The 16,212-nt window shown below is 38.2% G+C and overlaps 2 protein-coding genes across 3 annotated transcripts; both read left to right on the forward strand.

Annotated features, from left to right (window-relative positions):
• Positions 1-5,129: 5,129 nt before the first annotated feature.
• LOC128364797 (lysozyme G-like) lies at positions 5,130-6,457 on the forward strand. Of its 2 annotated transcripts, XM_053325422.1 has the most exons (4): positions 5,130-5,244; positions 5,583-5,764; positions 5,850-5,982; positions 6,101-6,457. In XM_053325422.1, the coding sequence occupies exons 1-4, from the start codon at positions 5,235-5,237 to the stop codon at positions 6,229-6,231; spliced, it is 456 nt and encodes a 151-aa protein (XP_053181397.1). In that variant the 5' UTR covers positions 5,130-5,234; the 3' UTR covers positions 6,232-6,457. The 2 variants fall into 2 exon arrangements, with proteins under 2 accessions (XP_053181397.1, XP_053181389.1); XM_053325414.1 differs by lacking the exon at positions 5,130-5,244 and having other exon boundaries at positions 5,570-5,764.
• Positions 6,458-7,814: 1,357 nt separating this feature from the next.
• On the forward strand, positions 7,815-11,206 carry LOC128366120 (lysozyme g-like). The gene is made up of 6 exons (XM_053326797.1): positions 7,815-7,832; positions 8,860-8,957; positions 10,047-10,251; positions 10,337-10,428; positions 10,591-10,664; positions 10,962-11,206. The coding sequence occupies exons 1-6, from the start codon at positions 7,815-7,817 to the stop codon at positions 11,204-11,206; spliced, it is 732 nt and encodes a 243-aa protein (XP_053182772.1).
• The last annotated feature ends 5,006 nt before the right edge of the window (positions 11,207-16,212 follow it).

Raw genomic sequence — 16,212 nt, forward strand, 5'->3', positions numbered from 1 at the left:
GTTGGTACAGGCCAAGTTGTGGCTGATAGAAGCGAGGGCCAGGCAAGCTGGCATTCAGAAAAGGAAAGATGAAGAAGAAGAGGGAGTGTGGAGGTGAGAGCAGGAGAGTGGACGACAGATCGGACGTGTGCCACAATTGTGGCAAAGTCAGGTGTTACGCAAGGGACTGCAGAGCCCCAACGTTGAGCGGGAGGAGGCGAAGGAGCGGAGCACAAGCAGGAAAAGAAGGAAAAAGATCACACTGCATGACTAACTTCGGAAGCAGGTCATGCACCCACACATACACACACATACAGCAGATGAGAACACAGACACATACACTTCAACAGATGACGAGGCAGAAGTAGAAGAAATTCTATCACTTCAAACAGCTGAAATGTTACTATCACAGGAGGGAACTAAACCCTGGATAATACTAAAAGTGCAAGGAAAATCAATAACTTTTTTGTGTGACTCCGGAGCCTGTAGAACAGTTGTGTGGAGTGACGAAATAGGGACAGACTTCCGGTTTGAGAGTTAGGTCAGCCTCAGGACATGTAACTGTTGAACCATTGACCAAACCTCTAAAAATAAGTGATCCCAAAACAAATAAAAAAAGCATCAGTAGTAATATCGCAACTATGTCCTGTTAATTTCCTAGGGAGAGATTTGATGACGAAACTAGGGATAGCTGTGATACTGGACCAAAATGGTTCAGGTATACTGAACTGGCACAGTTTGGATTTAGTCCAGACTGGGCCAAGCAGTGTAACTCAAGAACTAATGAAGTTAGTAAAAGACCACATTCCTTCCGCTGACAGCGTCTATACCTTTTCTATTGTAACTCTGTCTATTGCATTGGTAAAACGCTCCGCTTGTACAAGCTAAATAAATTCAACTTAAACTTTGATATTTCGAATCCAGTCTCCTTTATTAAAGGTAAATCATTTAAATTCCAATAACAGACAATTTATGAACGCTCAGTTGATGCCCTCAAACCCACCCTCCTGACCTGCGTCCTCCAGATAGCTAGAGGTTCAATAGCTAGGGCCTCCGACAGGGTGGGGGGCAGGCCACCCTTGGAAAAGGACTCGTTATACATTCTCTGAAGGACTGGCGCTATGGAGGTAGAAAATAACTTTTAAAAAACTCAACAGTGGACCGGTCGGGGCCAGGCGTTTTACCATTCTGGAGTGACATGATTGCTTCCTGTACCTCCTTGATAGAGATTGGCCTGCCCAGTTCGCTACTCAAATCTTTGTTAATTTTAGGGAAGACAATCTTATCGAGAGGGTTATCTCCATCCCAAACGTCTGAGGGGCACTGTGAAGAGTAGAGGTCAGAGTAAAATTTACAAAATATCTTATTAATCTCTACAGGATCCGAGGTAGCTTCACCGGTTGTGGATGTGATCTTAGGGATCAATCTGGATAACATAGCCGCGCGTGCCTGATGAGCTAATAACTTTCCCGCCTTATCTCCAATCTCGAAAAAACATTGTTTAGCCCAGAATAACTCTTTCTGTGTATTACTTGTAGATAATAAATCAAATTTAGACTGAAGCTGAAGGCGTTCTTTATAAAGAGCAGGGGAAGGGGCTGAAGCATACAACTCTAAATATCTCCTTAGTAATTGCCTCCAACTCAGCCCTTTCTGCCTTCCTTAGGGTTGAGACATAAGATATAATTTTCCCGTGTATGAACGCCTTGAAGACTTCCCATAATGTGCGTCTAGAGGTCTCCGGAAAGTCATTAGTATCAAAGAACAGCCCGATCTGAGCTTGGAGGAATTCTGTAAAAAGAGCTTGGGCCAGCAAGGAGGAGTTGAGTCTGGACGGGGGGACACGACTAGGGAAATTAATGTTGACAGATAGAGGGGCATGGTCCGAGATTACAATACTATGTTATTCGCATGAATATACACCTGACAAAAAATTAATTATCTAACAGAAAAAAATCGATCCGAGAATATGAGTGGTGGACTCCATGGGTCTGAAGACCATTTAAAAAAAATCATTAGTCCTTAGTATTGGCCAAGCTCCAAAAACACTGAATCCTACAATTCCCATAATTTAGCTGGATAATGTCTTTCATTTAATCCTCTCTGCCTCTTTAATGTCCAACTCTTTGAGACTCCTCACCTTCAGTTTGTGATGCTGAGTTTCTATTAAAAATGAAAAAGTCTCAAACTCAGGCTGAGATAACCCAGATGACATCACCAGGGTTGTTTTCTAAGTCTGAAAAGATATTCTGCACATTTTTATTAACTGAGTAGTACTCTTCTTAACAAGTACACTCTACCTAATCTGTAGGTCTGTGGAATGGCCCTTTAAAATATTTCAGGCAGTATTGAATATTCTTAGACTTCCTGTATTCTCAAGTTATATTGGTGCAGTTTGGAAACACTACATGTCACAAGGATAAGTCTCATTCTGAAATATTGTTTCAGTGTTCAATGTTGTTCTCAGTGTAGATCGCATGACTTTGCTACTTTGACTTCAACTGCAGTTCAAAGTCTTGTGTACGTCACAATGGATATATTGTCTTGCACTTTTAAAAAACTTTTTAAAATAAAGTGCTTCACAAATAACATAAACACCTACATACACATTCATATGCATAGACAAGAAATAAAGTACACGACAAAAGTCAACAAAATAAAGGTAGTTATTGGAAGGCTAACTTATAGAAATGAGTTGCAAGGCTGTTCCAACAATTAGGAGAATCAACCGCAAAAGCAACATCACCTCTGGATTTAAAACAGGAATGGGAACAAATAAAAGGCCTCAATCAGGTGATCAGAGTGGCCCACTATTAGAATAGGGGCTCAACAACTCTGCAATATGCAGGGGACATGGAGCACAGATGACATCAAGTCAGTGATGAAAACAAGCACATTAAGACAAAAGTGTGATGTTTGTGACCACAGTGAAGCATGATTTAAATATATAATATAGAGAATAAATGTTTAAAGCAAAAAAAAACAACAAAAGCACTGAGATAAACAAAGCAGACTTTTTGTTAGCATGTTGTTAACCCAGCACAGAGCTCACACTGACACAGATGAACTCCTCAACCAACTCCTGTTAGCTCTGAATAAAGTTTTTATTATATTGTCACTTATATGACTGTAATGCACTAAACTATAACAAGGCACCACAAATTCATATATATCAAACAATGCAACAAAAATCTCAAATTTTATTGATCAAACATTCAGACCTTCATTTTCTACGAGAAAATTCACAACTCAAACTTTTTCTGTTCTGGAGAAATCAGAGAAAATACTAAGCAATAAGTACATTTTTCTTTCATTTCAGGCATTTAAAAGTACATAATATTAAAACAACAACAGTACAAACTATACCAAAAAGTAAATATTCACATCACACCTACACCTAAATACAACAAAGACAGATTAACAGCTCAAGCTAAATGTAATTACTGACGTCATCTTACTCCTTAAATAAGCTTTTTTAAAACTTGACATGCACCAGTATAAAAGACAGAACTGCTGATGATCACACTCGGAAGATAACAGAATAACTAAAACAGTCCCACTGTCTCTGTTCTCACTGCTGCTTAAGGTAAGTCAACATTTTACTATAAACCTATCATCCAAATACATTTTAGCTGTTTTTCACTTTCTTTACTGTCCAACACCCAAATAGTAAATAAGTAATTAATTAGTTTCATTTTGACTGAACAGTGGTGGGTTCATGACCTGCTGGACTATTATCTCTGTGAAAACATGTGCTTTGATTGGATCTGTGCAGCCAGTAGAGTTAATTATATCATAAAATGTATATGAAGAGACATTACTTCTATCAACAAAGCATGTTAGCTGATTTTTCCTTTCACTTTCTCCGGTCCTAAGTCCAAATAGTTGATAAGAAATTGCTTGCTTACTTACTTTCATCATGACTGAACACATCATGGGTTCATTCCCTGCTGCAACTTAAGGTATGGTAAGGATGTGATAAGGATGCAACATAACGTAAAACGACTTTGATTTATTAAATATAAATCCTGCCAGGTAATTTATTTTATCCATTTATCATCAGTTGGATTATGCGTGTACAAGTGAAATATCGGCCTCACTGTTTCAACCCCCTCAGATTGTGAGAATGTTTGGGTTTCTGGGTCTCTTTATTAAAAGTAACCTTTGGCTACGTTCACACTGCAGGCCTTAATGCTCAATTCCGATGTATTGCTCAAATCCGATGTGACCCGCATGCTCAGTTGATCATTAATGACGTCACGCACAGAACGGTGTTTACGGAAGCGAACATGGCAACAGTAACAGCTGGTGAAGTTACTGGTAGTCTCATTTATGGTCTAATGTTAAAAACAGTGTGTGGTGGCAGCCGGCAAATTTGTGAGCGGGTGATGTTAAAAAGGAGGAAGAGGAGAAAGAAAATGAATAATTTAATGATGTCTTTATGCGGAGCATTAGCTGTGTGTTGCTCCAGAATAACGTCTAAGTCGCATTAAATGCGACCTGACTGTTCAGAATGCGGTCACATTCAAAAAAATCCGATATGTATCCGATTCAGTACCACATTTGAAAGTGGCCTGAATCGGATTAGGAAATGTCAGATTCAATGTGACTTGTGCTGTTCACATTGTCAGAAACAAATCAGATATGGGTCACGTTTGAGCGAACAAATCGGATTCAGGTCACTTTTAACTGCGGTGTGAACATAGCCTTTGAGTACTTCAGTGGAGAGGCGCTGGGTGTGCTGACCACTCTGAACATTGTTGAATTGAATTGAATACCTTTATTGTCATTGCACGACAGTACAACGAAATTCAAATTAGAAATACTTTGTCGTAGCCCAGTGCTAGCTGGTCTCTTCAATATTGCATGGAAATCAGGGACAGTGCCTGTGGACTGGCAGACTGGGATGGTGGTTACCATTTTCAAAAAAGGGAACTGGAGGATGCACTTCAGCAATCAGGACATCACATTACTCAGCCAATGAACATCTTAGCTGTTTTTTAACTTTCACTTTCTCTGGTCCAAGGTCCAAACACTTTCTGCTTGCATACTTACTTTCATTGTGACTGAACACGAGTTGGGTTCATTCCCTGCTGGACCACTATTTCTGAGAAACCATGTGCTTCACTCCAGCCTGACCACTGATTTGATTGGCTGAGCAGCAGCCAGTAGAGGTAAGAGTTCTCTATATAAGAGATGATGAGTCTGATACATCACCAACACTTTTAGAAGAGCAACAGAGAACAACGACCAACATGGCTCAGGGTAAGTACACTTTTGATGAAAATGTCTTTTTGTCGACCACAGCGCTGAAGTTAGCTTCTGATTGATAACTTCTTAATGGAAATTTAAGGTCCACCTTAAAAGTGGTGTACACTTGATTGTGAGCATGCTGACATTAGTATTTAGCTCAAAGAACTCACTATAAACTCTTAATAATTATACTCCCTGTAAAGCAGTATTGATACTGACTGGGTTATCCTGGTAAATTAAAGAAAAATCATTTGAAATGAGACACTTTCTAATACTGAATAATGTGACACAGACATGAAGGTTTTACATGATGAAGTTTAAATTAATAGAAACTTTCATGTCCTCTCCAGAGGCTGCAGATGATCTTCCGTACATTAACAAGTACAAAAACAAAATTATCGGGGCTGCAAACAAATATGGAGTGGAGCCTTCTATCGTGGCTGGCATCATCTCCAGAGAGACCCGAGGAGGCAGAGGGGCAGGTCTCTGTAATGGCTGGGGAGACAACGGGAACGCCTTTGGACTGATGCAGGTCTGTGTTCCACACACAAGTCTCTGTCCAACACACTCTCTGCATCCACGTTTGATAGTAACATCTATTTATTTATGGTTTCTAGGTTGACAAGAACTGGCACACGCCAAGGGGTCAGTGGGACAGCCAGGAACATATTGAGCAAGGAGTTGGGATCCTAATGGACTGCTACAGGGAAGTGGCACAGAGATTTCCCAATATGCCCGACAAGATGAGAGGTACAGATCATCCATCTGAATAGTTGGTGTACTTGGGGTGTAAAACCATGTAAAACAATCTTAATCTCATCTCACCTCAATTTTCTGCACTCTTCAAATTATTTTTCTCCTGCTTTAGGAGCACTGGCTGCTTACAACATGGGCGCACAAAATATGAACCCCAACAACGTGGACGCTCACACTACTCATGGCAACTACTCCCGTGATGTCACCGCCAGGGCCCAGTTCTATGCGAGGAATGGGTATTAACTCTGAGAACTCACTCATTTCTGACTTTCTGATTGATTGACATCTGTGTCACTTTATATGCTTTATGATTGTATGAATGGAAATTTGTTAAAGTGAATAAATGCATTTGTACAGCAGAGTAATAACAATGTATGATGTGTTAATTGTCATTTGCAACGTCTATCAATGGATCAATAAAGATATCAGTCCAGTATAAGTAATCCTGAATCATGTCTTTTCACTAAATGATGTGTGTACATTCACACACATGTAGACACACAACATCCTCCAGTATCATTGTGAGCAGTTCCTGCATACTGTTTTTATTTCTGTGCCACATATGAGTTTCCCTGACAAAAATTATGAAAACCATTTAAAGAAAATCATTAGTCCTTAGTATTGACCAAGCTCCAAAAACACTGAATCCTACAATTCCCATAATTTAGCTGGATAATGTCTTTCATTTAATCCTCTCTGCCTCCTTAATGTCCAACTCTTTGAGACTCCTCACCTTCAGTTTGTGATGCAGAGTTTCTATTAAAAATGAGAAAGTCTCAAACTCAGGCTGAGATAACCCAGATGACATCACCAGGGTTGTTTTCTAAGTCTGAAAAGATATTCTGCACATTTTTATTAACTGAGTAGTACTCTTCTTAACAAGTACACTCTACCTAATCTGTAGGTCTGTGGAATGGCCCTTTAAAATATTTCAGGCAGTATTGAATATTCTTAGACTTCCTGTATTCTCAAGTTATATTGGTGCAGTTTGGACGTGTCACAAGGATAAGTCTCATTCTGAAATATTGTTTCAGTGTTCAATGTTGTTCTCAGTGTAGATCGCATGACTCTGCTAGTTTGACTTCAACTGCAGTTCAAAGTCTTGTGTACGTCACAATGGATATATTGTCTTGCACTTAATTGTCATTTGCAACGTCTATCAATGGATCAATAAAGATATCAGTCCAGTATAAGTAATCCTGAATCATGTCTTTTCACTAAATGATGTGTGTACATTTACACACATGTAGACACACAAAATCCTCCAGTATCATTGTGAGCAGATGTAAGAGTTCCTGCATACTGTTCTTATGTCTGTGCACTCTGAGAACAAACAGTAAAACGTTGTGTTTTTTTTCCATTTCTGTCTGTTTGCATCAATGCAAACTGAATAGAAAAGTAAATTTCCACAACAATACACCTAAATGCAACAGACAGATTAACAGCTCAAGTGAAATTTAATTAATGGCGCCACCATATACCATCTGTTAACTTGATCTGCAGCACAGCACCAATATAAAAGACTGAGCTTCTAATGACGATGTCTCTGTGCTGACTACTTCTTAAAGTAAGTCAACCTTTTACTGTAAACGTCTTGTAACTCTTGGAAATTTTAAATCAACTTCCTGAGTGACTTCCTTTCATTTTGCCGTACAGCTGAACAAGGGGTGGGTTCACTGCTAGAACATTATCTCTGATAAAACATGTGCTCCATTGACCGGCTGTACTGCAGCCAGTGGAGATAAGAGTTCATTGTATGAGGAGACTGATAGAGGTTTTAATTATGCAGCCAATACATCAATGGAGAGAGTAGACAGGAGTCCAGGATGTCTTGCATTGAAAAGGTCCTGAGCAAGATCTAACCATAGACTAAATTCTGTATATTGTAGATGTGTTGGATCTGCCCATATTTGGGCATGGCTCAACCGGTGGCATTATCTGTGTGGTTTGAAGTCTATCCCCGGAGGACAGAAACTTCAGAATTGAAGGGAGCATCAGAACATAACACGTACTGACTATTCATTCATTTGTCCTTGATCAAGTAAATAAATCTTTTCAATGCAAGACATCCTGGACTCCTGTCTACTCTCTCCATTCATATATGGGCTGCATAATTAAAATCTCTATCAGAGACGAGGAGTCTGATGCCTCACCGAAACTTCTAGAAGAGAAACAGAGAGCCACTATGTGATGCTGGGTAAGTATACTTTTGTTTTATGAAAATGTCTCTTTGTTCACCACAGGCTGTGCGATAGTATTTGTGGATGAAGTATTCAAATCCTTAAAAAGAAGGAAATAAAAGTTTATACACAGCTCAGTGGTTCCCAAACTAGTGGTCAGGCTCCCTCTAAAGGCAAGGCAAGGCAGTTTTATTTATATAGCACATTTCATACACAAATGGCAACTCAATGTGCTTTACATAAAACAAACATTTAACAGTAAGAACTGAGAAATAGAAAAAAACATAAAGACATGCAATTTGAGAAATAAAAATAAAACCCAATAATAGTAACAATAATGGAAACATTAAAACATACAATTAACGCCCCCCCCCCCCCCCCCCCCCCCCCCCCCCCCACACACACACACACATACACACACACACTAATAACAAAAACAAAGTACAGAAAAATAGAAAGAGAGAAATAAAATACTAGAATAGAGTATTAAATATAAGGTTGCAGCATAAAATAATGATTTGCTTTAAAATCATTAAAATGACAAAGGGTCATTGAGGGGTCATGAGCTGATAATGCTCTGGTAAATTCAGAGAGTAAAAGGTAATCTAAATACTTTTACATGATTTTCTTGCATTTTGTATTTGAACTGTTCTGACTTTTATATGTTTTGTGTGTTCTGTGTTTGGTGTAGTCAAGCTATCCCTATGGAGACATTTGTGAGGTTGACACAACTGGTGCACCAGAGGAAACGGCAGATGGTAGGAAGGAAGGAAGGAAGGAAGGAAGTGTGTGAGGAGTGGTCAGGAGTAGAGGACATGTACAAAACAATTACATACAAAATAGGATAAATGCTCTACAGGAAGATTTCCTGGGTAACTATCATGTTTTTCCCAAATGATGTACAGATTCTTCAGCATTTTATTATTTCAAATGTCTTTAAAAAATAATGCATCCCCCCCAGACCCCTGTAGGTTTGGGCTAAGCTCTGAATGTCTACATCGTGTATCAAAAGACAAAATAAACATTTATGAACTTCTGCAAATGGCTGTTATTAGCAGCATATTGGACCAAATTAACAAAAGAGTTTAACATTTTAGGAAATGTCCTTACTCACGTAATTACAGAGAGTTTGATGAGAAAATCACCCTCCTCATGTCTGTATGATCAATCTGCTGGTTCATTCAGTAAGATATTATTCAAAACTCATGAATAATATCTAATTTAATCTGTACAAAAATAAAGCATAAAAATGACACACTGCAATTTTAAGTCAGTGTGCTCGTCCAAGAAATAGTCTGGACCTGTGAAAACACAACTTGTCGTTTTTACATGTAGGATTTTGCCTGTGCAGATTAAACAAAGGCGATGTAACATGTTGATGATTGATCTTTAGAGGTGCTGGTAGGTTTAGCTCTTTCCCTTGTTTTCAGTGTGTGTGATAAACTAAGCTAATTCACTGATACAGATGTTCCCCTCAGGATGAATTGTAATAACTGGTGATCTCTTAACTTTTCACCTAGCTCCATCATCACATAGACATTTCTATTTGTCCAATACTTTCATTCCCATCATCCACAACTTTATGTACTTTATGTTCAGTGCTAATAAACTAAGATGGTGAACCTGGTAAACATTGTATTTGATAAGCATCAACATGTTGTTGTAAGCATGCTGACATTAATATTTAGCTCAAAGCACCACTCTTAGTTAATTATGTAAAAAGTACTCCCTGTAAAGCAGTATTGATACTGATTGGGTTATTAAAGAAAAAATCAAAGAAAAATAATTTGAAATTTACACTTTATGATACTGAATAGCAAAGACATTAACTTTTCACATGATGAAGTTTAAATCAATTGAAACTTTAATTTCCTCAAGAGTGTCTGCATCCCGTGAGATGGCTAAAGATGATTTTCAGCATATAAAGGTGTACAAAAAAGAGATTATCAAGGCTGCAAACAAATATGGAGTGCAGCCCTCTGTTGTGGCTGGCATCATCTCCAGAGAGACCCGAGGAGGCAGAGGGGCAGGTTTCACTTCTGATGGCTGGGGAGACAACAGGAACACCTTTGGACTGATGCAGGCCTGTGTTCCACACACAAGTCTCTGTCCAACACACTCTCTGCATCCACGTTTGATAGTAACATCTATTTATTTATGGTTTCTAGATTGACAAGAACTGGCACAAGCCAAGGGGTCAGTGGGACAGCCAGGAACATATTGAGCAAGGAGTTGACCAAACCAAAACACATTTGTTTTGGTTTGAGGTGTTGGTGCTATAGTGTGACATCTAGTGGCTTAATGTTGTGTATTGCAACTTTAATTGAATAAATTAAAGTGACTCTCTGTCGAATGTTCATGTGATTATAGCATTATTCAAATTATTTGGACAGGACAACTTTTTCTGTTGCTCTACCATTAGGGGCACCAAACTAAAAAATGTTCAAATTCTTCCTACAGGAGGCATTAAAGAGGTCAGGTCGTGCACATTTAGAGGTCTGTATTTTTAATCTGGGGCTGCACTGGAATATCTGATTCACAGTAAAAAACAAAAAGAGGCTATTTTAACTCTTGTCTCTTCAAGAACCCTGTCCTGATAAGCCCACTCTGTTCTGATTGGTTAAGTCCCAGAAACTGCATCACTGCACGACATCCAGGCCATAGACATAAACAAGTAGATACCCCATTGACTAATGTTGCCCATTGTTGCATTACATCAATGTCGCTGCCTGTAAACAATTACAACTAAACAAGAGAGTGGCATTTTTTGTCAACCAACGTCAAAGAGCTGAGTTTTTTTTAAGGGTTTTTTGATTTATGTGGAGTATAAAAAAAGTTTAGATTTTTTTTCTCTCCACCCTTCAACTTATTTTTTTCCTGCTTTAGGAGTGCTGGCTGCCTTCAACATGAGTACAGAAAAAATGGCCTCCTCCTACAAGAACGTGGACGATCACACTACCGAGAAGGACTACTCCAATGATGTCACTGCCAGGGCCCAGTACTATGAGGAGCATTATAAAGAAGTGTTTAACCTCTGAGAGCTCCTCCACATCTGAGCTGAAGTTACATTTAACCAGCTAAAATCAAAGCAAAGGCAAACTCCTTCAAAATCCAGAATCATAAAAATATGTTACAATATCTTGTGATCGTCTTCTCAAGATTACACATTTGTGTGTTTGTTACCGGCTTGAACAGGTTAATGTTATATAATGCCTTCAATATTCATTAAGAATTAGTTGATATACTTCTTTAGAGACAACTGATCATCACAGATTTCCAAGAAAAACATATTAAAGTAGCTATAAGTGATTGATTGTCACCCATTTGTTGTTTTTATCTCAGTGTCATACAAAGTCATATCAAACATATATGAGGTTTAAATCATTTCAATTATTAAAAATTTGTAAACGTCACTTAATTGTCTGTTCAAGATAAATCAATTTTAATGACTTTTCTCCTGCAGATAACTGTCTGAGTTTGCCTTTTCTAAAGGTGATGTTCTCCTTTAATCAGCATGATATTAATCAAGTTTTCAGCATGTCTGAAATCTGATTGACTGATATCTGTGTCACTTTATATGCTTTATAATTTTATGAGTGGGATTTTCTTAAAGTGAATAAATGCATTTCTGCAGCAGAGTAACTACAATATATGTGTTAATTGTCATTTGCAATGTCTATCAATGGATCAATAAAGATATCAGTCCAGTATAAGTAATCCTGAATCATGTCTTTTCACTAAATGATGTGTGTACATTTACACACATGTAGACACACAACATCCTCCAGTATCACTGTGAGCAGATGTAAGAGTTCCTGCATACTGTTCTTTTTATTTCTGTGCCACATGTGAGTTGCCCTGACAAAAAGTGTTAGTTTTTTATTTAATCATTTGTGACTTTTAGTCCTTAGTATCGATCAAGCTCCAAAAACACTAAATCCTATAATCCAGCGAGATATTGCCTTTCATTCAACCCTCTCTGCCTCCTAAATGTCCACCTCTTTGAGACTCCTCAGCTTCAGTTTGTGATGCAGAGTTTCTGTTAAAAAATGAAAAAGTCTCAAACTCAGGCTGAGATAACCCAGATGACATCACTGTGGTTATTTTGTCAGAGTTTTAAAATATTTTTTTTTCATTTTTATGACCTAGTACTTTTCTGAACTAGAAAACTACTTCATCTGTAAGTCTGTGGAGTGGCCTTTTAAAATAATTCAGACAGTATTGAATATTCTCAGTCTTCCAGTATCCTCAAGTTTCATTCATTATTTTAGTTTTCTGTTGAAATATTCTGTATACAATAAATATACATGACTTATTGATTTTTATTATTGTGCCATGCATTTACAAATGCCCAACTTGCATGGGCTCACAAGACACCTTGAAACAAAAAAGACACAATCCTCCATCGCACATGATTTATGTATTTTTTTCCAGGTATCAGAAACTAAATTTCCAAATTAAAGACTAAAAAATTCAACAGTTATTCCATCTTTTCTTCATCAGGGCTCCACAATATCCCTGAGTTTTGGTCATACATTTCACTTCATATGGGTGTTATAATTCTTATAATTCATTATTCATAAAATTCTCATCATTCATAAACAGTCATTGTGTTGCTTTAATATTTTGATACATTGGATCCTTTTTTCACACCGCAGCTTGTAATTTCCTGTTTTGTCCACAACACGGTGCACTATTCATTCAATGTTAGCTTTTAACCTGAGACAAATGACTTCGGGTCTGACCACACAAAGGGGAAATCTTTGCATGAGAAAATGACAACGCCCTCCACAACAACCCGTTTCAGATCTGACATCAAACTTCAGTCACTGTGTTTTAAATAATTCTTGTATAACATTGAAAAAAAACTGGTCTGACCAGTTGGCGCGTTATCCTAGATGCATATAATCATTTTGTGAGGGTCACAGTCATTCACACTTATTGTTCATCTCTCACAGATGACATTCGGCCATCATCAGGACGTTCTGTGACAGTTGTTGAATCAAGTGAACGATACATTTCTGAGTGCAACCGTCTTTTCACAAAATGGTAGATTTGAACAAGCAAACATTTTGGGAAAGGTATCCATATTATGTGCTTTTGGGTATCTCAGTTGTCTAAAATAACTCTAAGGCTTCTAACAACAACATTGAAGGTAAAAGCTGTTCAACACAGCATGGCTGATGTGCTCAAACACGTCAAGATAAAGCTTCATGCAGACCTCGTACAGCAGTCCTGTCCTCACTTCCTGCTACGGCCTCTGCACTTTTCCCACTCAGTGAAATTTACCACAATTACCTTCATGACATGACTTAACATGACTGCTGTGCTTTTACTTCTAGTTGGGAAATTACACAACAGCAGATTGTGCAGTTTTTAACTGTGTCAAGTTACTTCAGACACTTTTTTCTGGTGTAGTGTAGAGGGTATTACAGTATCTACACTGGTGGTGGTGGTATGTGTGTGTGTGCTATGCTGAAATAATAGACTATGATCATCTTACATTAAGGCCATTATTAGGTGTGTGGGATGGTTTCCCTGACGTGAAGCGAGCAGCAGGAAGCTGCATTATAATAAAGTGGTGCAACAACAGATTGTGCCCTGTGGCTGCAAAAATGAACCAACAGGATAACAACTGAATGAAAAAAACAGAGACAGACAGCTCTGGAGAGATGTTTTACCACCTGTCAAGGTGAAATTAGTTTTCAATGCATGCATGTAAAACCAAAAAATAAAAGCAGATTCACTGAATTTGCAAAAAACTACAGATGTGAATTTAGGTAACAGCATTCACTTTTTCATGATTAATATTTTTAAATATTTAGTGATCACAAAGAAGGGACTTGTGCAGCTTGGAGTGTGATTTGTAAGTTTCAGGTTTATTGTAATGCGTGTTTCAGGGAGATATACCTTTAATGTACAAGTATACTAGCACTCACACAAGATACCAGACAGAGTTGGACCAGATGAGGCTGAAGATTATTGAAGCAGTTTGTTGAGGGTAGTGATGACTGCAGCTGAATTCAGGTTATTTCCCATCAGACTTCTGTATGTGCAGCAGGATGGATTGAGGGAGAATATGGATATGAAAGTTAAAAAATAAATCTTTATCAACACATCTGCTATTCTGTTACGTCTCTGAGACAGGCAACTGCACCAGAAGCACCAATCTAGAGATTGTGTTGCTGTTTTATTTTCTTACTTTCAGTGAAAACCAGTCATTAATAGTAGAATTCACATATTTAGTCATGCTAACAGTGTGTGTGTGTGTGTGTGTGTGTGTGTGTGTGTGTGTGTGTGTGTGTGTGTGTGTGTATATTTGTGTATGTGTGTGTGTATGTGTGTGTGTGTGTGTGTGTGTGTGTGTGTGTGTGTGTGTGTGTGTGTGTATTTGTGTATGTGTGTGTCTGTGTGTGTGTGTGTGTGTGTGTGTGTGTGTGCATCCTTGCTGTATTTCATTCATGCGGTAACATGCTGCACCTACATCTCTATCTCATCTTTGATGTGTGACAGACTCCAAACAACAGGAGGACAGGGGCTCGGGGTAATGACAGGGTTTGAAAAGAAACTTTACACCACAGCAAAAACACTACAATAGACCCCGCCTCCATCCACCTCCTCCTTCTCTCTTTCTGGTAATCTTTTCCTCTTTCTCCTTCTGTCTCTGACCATATATGGTAGGAAACTAAACTAAAAGCTCATTGGTGGATAGTGCAGGTAGATGTTTCCTCTTGTTAAAGATATGTTGTGGTCATGTCTTTTTTTCTTCTTTTTTACATTTTGCTTAAGTAAATATGATTTAATCTTGTTTTTAAAGCAAGACAGTAGTACACTAATACAGAGCATAATAGTAAGACACTGTGAGGGCAGGACCACACTATATTTTATGTCTGACCTGACACTAAACCTATTACCCTGACTATAAAACCATTAAAACAAAACCTAATAAGTAAGTGAACATACTCCATCTAGCAGTCCCAGGTGTTGGTTTACCCTCTTTACATTTGTTTCCTCACTCTACAGCCAGTTATGTTTCATATTTCCAGCTGGGACACATCAGCAGTGCCACACCCCTGCTCCTGTTGCAGGTACAGACAAGGCTGTGCATTCCTACACACACACACACACACACACACACACACACACACACACACACACACACACACACACACACACACACACACACATGCGCACACACACACACACACACACACACACACACACACACATACACACAGGTATATATTGTATGTAAATCATATAACAGAGTAGAGTGACTTATGGAGGTTTTTATTAAGTTTTAAAATCTTGCTATAGCACAATTTAAATGTATTAATATCTGAAAGTAGATTAGATTAGATTAGATTATTTTTTATTTCGAATGCGTGACAAAAAACAAAACAAAAACAGCACATATAAAATGAAAGCACAGTGTTCTCACCAAAAATAGCGAACCTACACCCGACAGAAAATATAATGCACTGTCAACAACATTCGAAATGGAGTAGGAAGAAGTCAAAACTTATTGAATCCCACCCCCACCTCTCAAATCAGTGCTTGCCAGTTCCCAATCAAATCACCCTTTCACAAAATCCTACAATTTCCTACCAACACCATATGCAATGTCAACATTCACATCCATACCCACTGTTATCAACACCACAAATCATTGCCACATTTCTCAACCTCCTCCATCAAAAATACCCACATACATACATACATATATGTACATACATACATACATACATACATGTACATACATACATACATACATATATGTACATACATACATACATACATACATATACATACATACATGTACATACATACATACAGTACACATACATACATGTACACACATACACACATATATACACATCCCCATATTTACATCCACATCCACACATGTACACAAACATACATAGATAGACATACTTATGTACAAACATAAATACATACACACACATACAAACAACGTGCACCTGAGTCACTTAAACACCTCCATCCCTGTACCTCATCCAAGTAAATCCAAGTAAAAATATGA

Source organism: Scomber japonicus, chromosome 2 (assembly GCF_027409825.1).
Source record: "Scomber japonicus isolate fScoJap1 chromosome 2, fScoJap1.pri, whole genome shotgun sequence".
In the NCBI taxonomy this organism is placed as follows: domain Eukaryota; kingdom Metazoa; phylum Chordata; class Actinopteri; order Scombriformes; family Scombridae; genus Scomber; species Scomber japonicus.

Excerpts from the sequence above, each read along its gene's own strand:
- LOC128364797 (XM_053325414.1), top strand. The coding sequence starts at position 5,570 with ATGTCCTCTCCAGAGGCTGCAGATGATCTTCCGTACATTAACAAGTAC. Across the intron at positions 5,765-5,849 it reads ACGCCTTTGGACTGATGCAG|GTTGACAAGAACTGGCACAC; the intron begins GTCTGTGTTCCA and ends TATGGTTTCTAG. Across the intron at positions 5,983-6,100 it reads TATGCCCGACAAGATGAGAG|GAGCACTGGCTGCTTACAAC; the intron begins GTACAGATCATC and ends CTCCTGCTTTAG.
- LOC128366120 (XM_053326797.1), top strand. Across the intron at positions 8,958-10,046 it reads GGAAGGAAGGAAGGAAGTGT|AGTGTCTGCATCCCGTGAGA; the intron begins GTGAGGAGTGGT and ends AATTTCCTCAAG. Across the intron at positions 10,252-10,336 it reads ACACCTTTGGACTGATGCAG|ATTGACAAGAACTGGCACAA; the intron begins GCCTGTGTTCCA and ends TATGGTTTCTAG.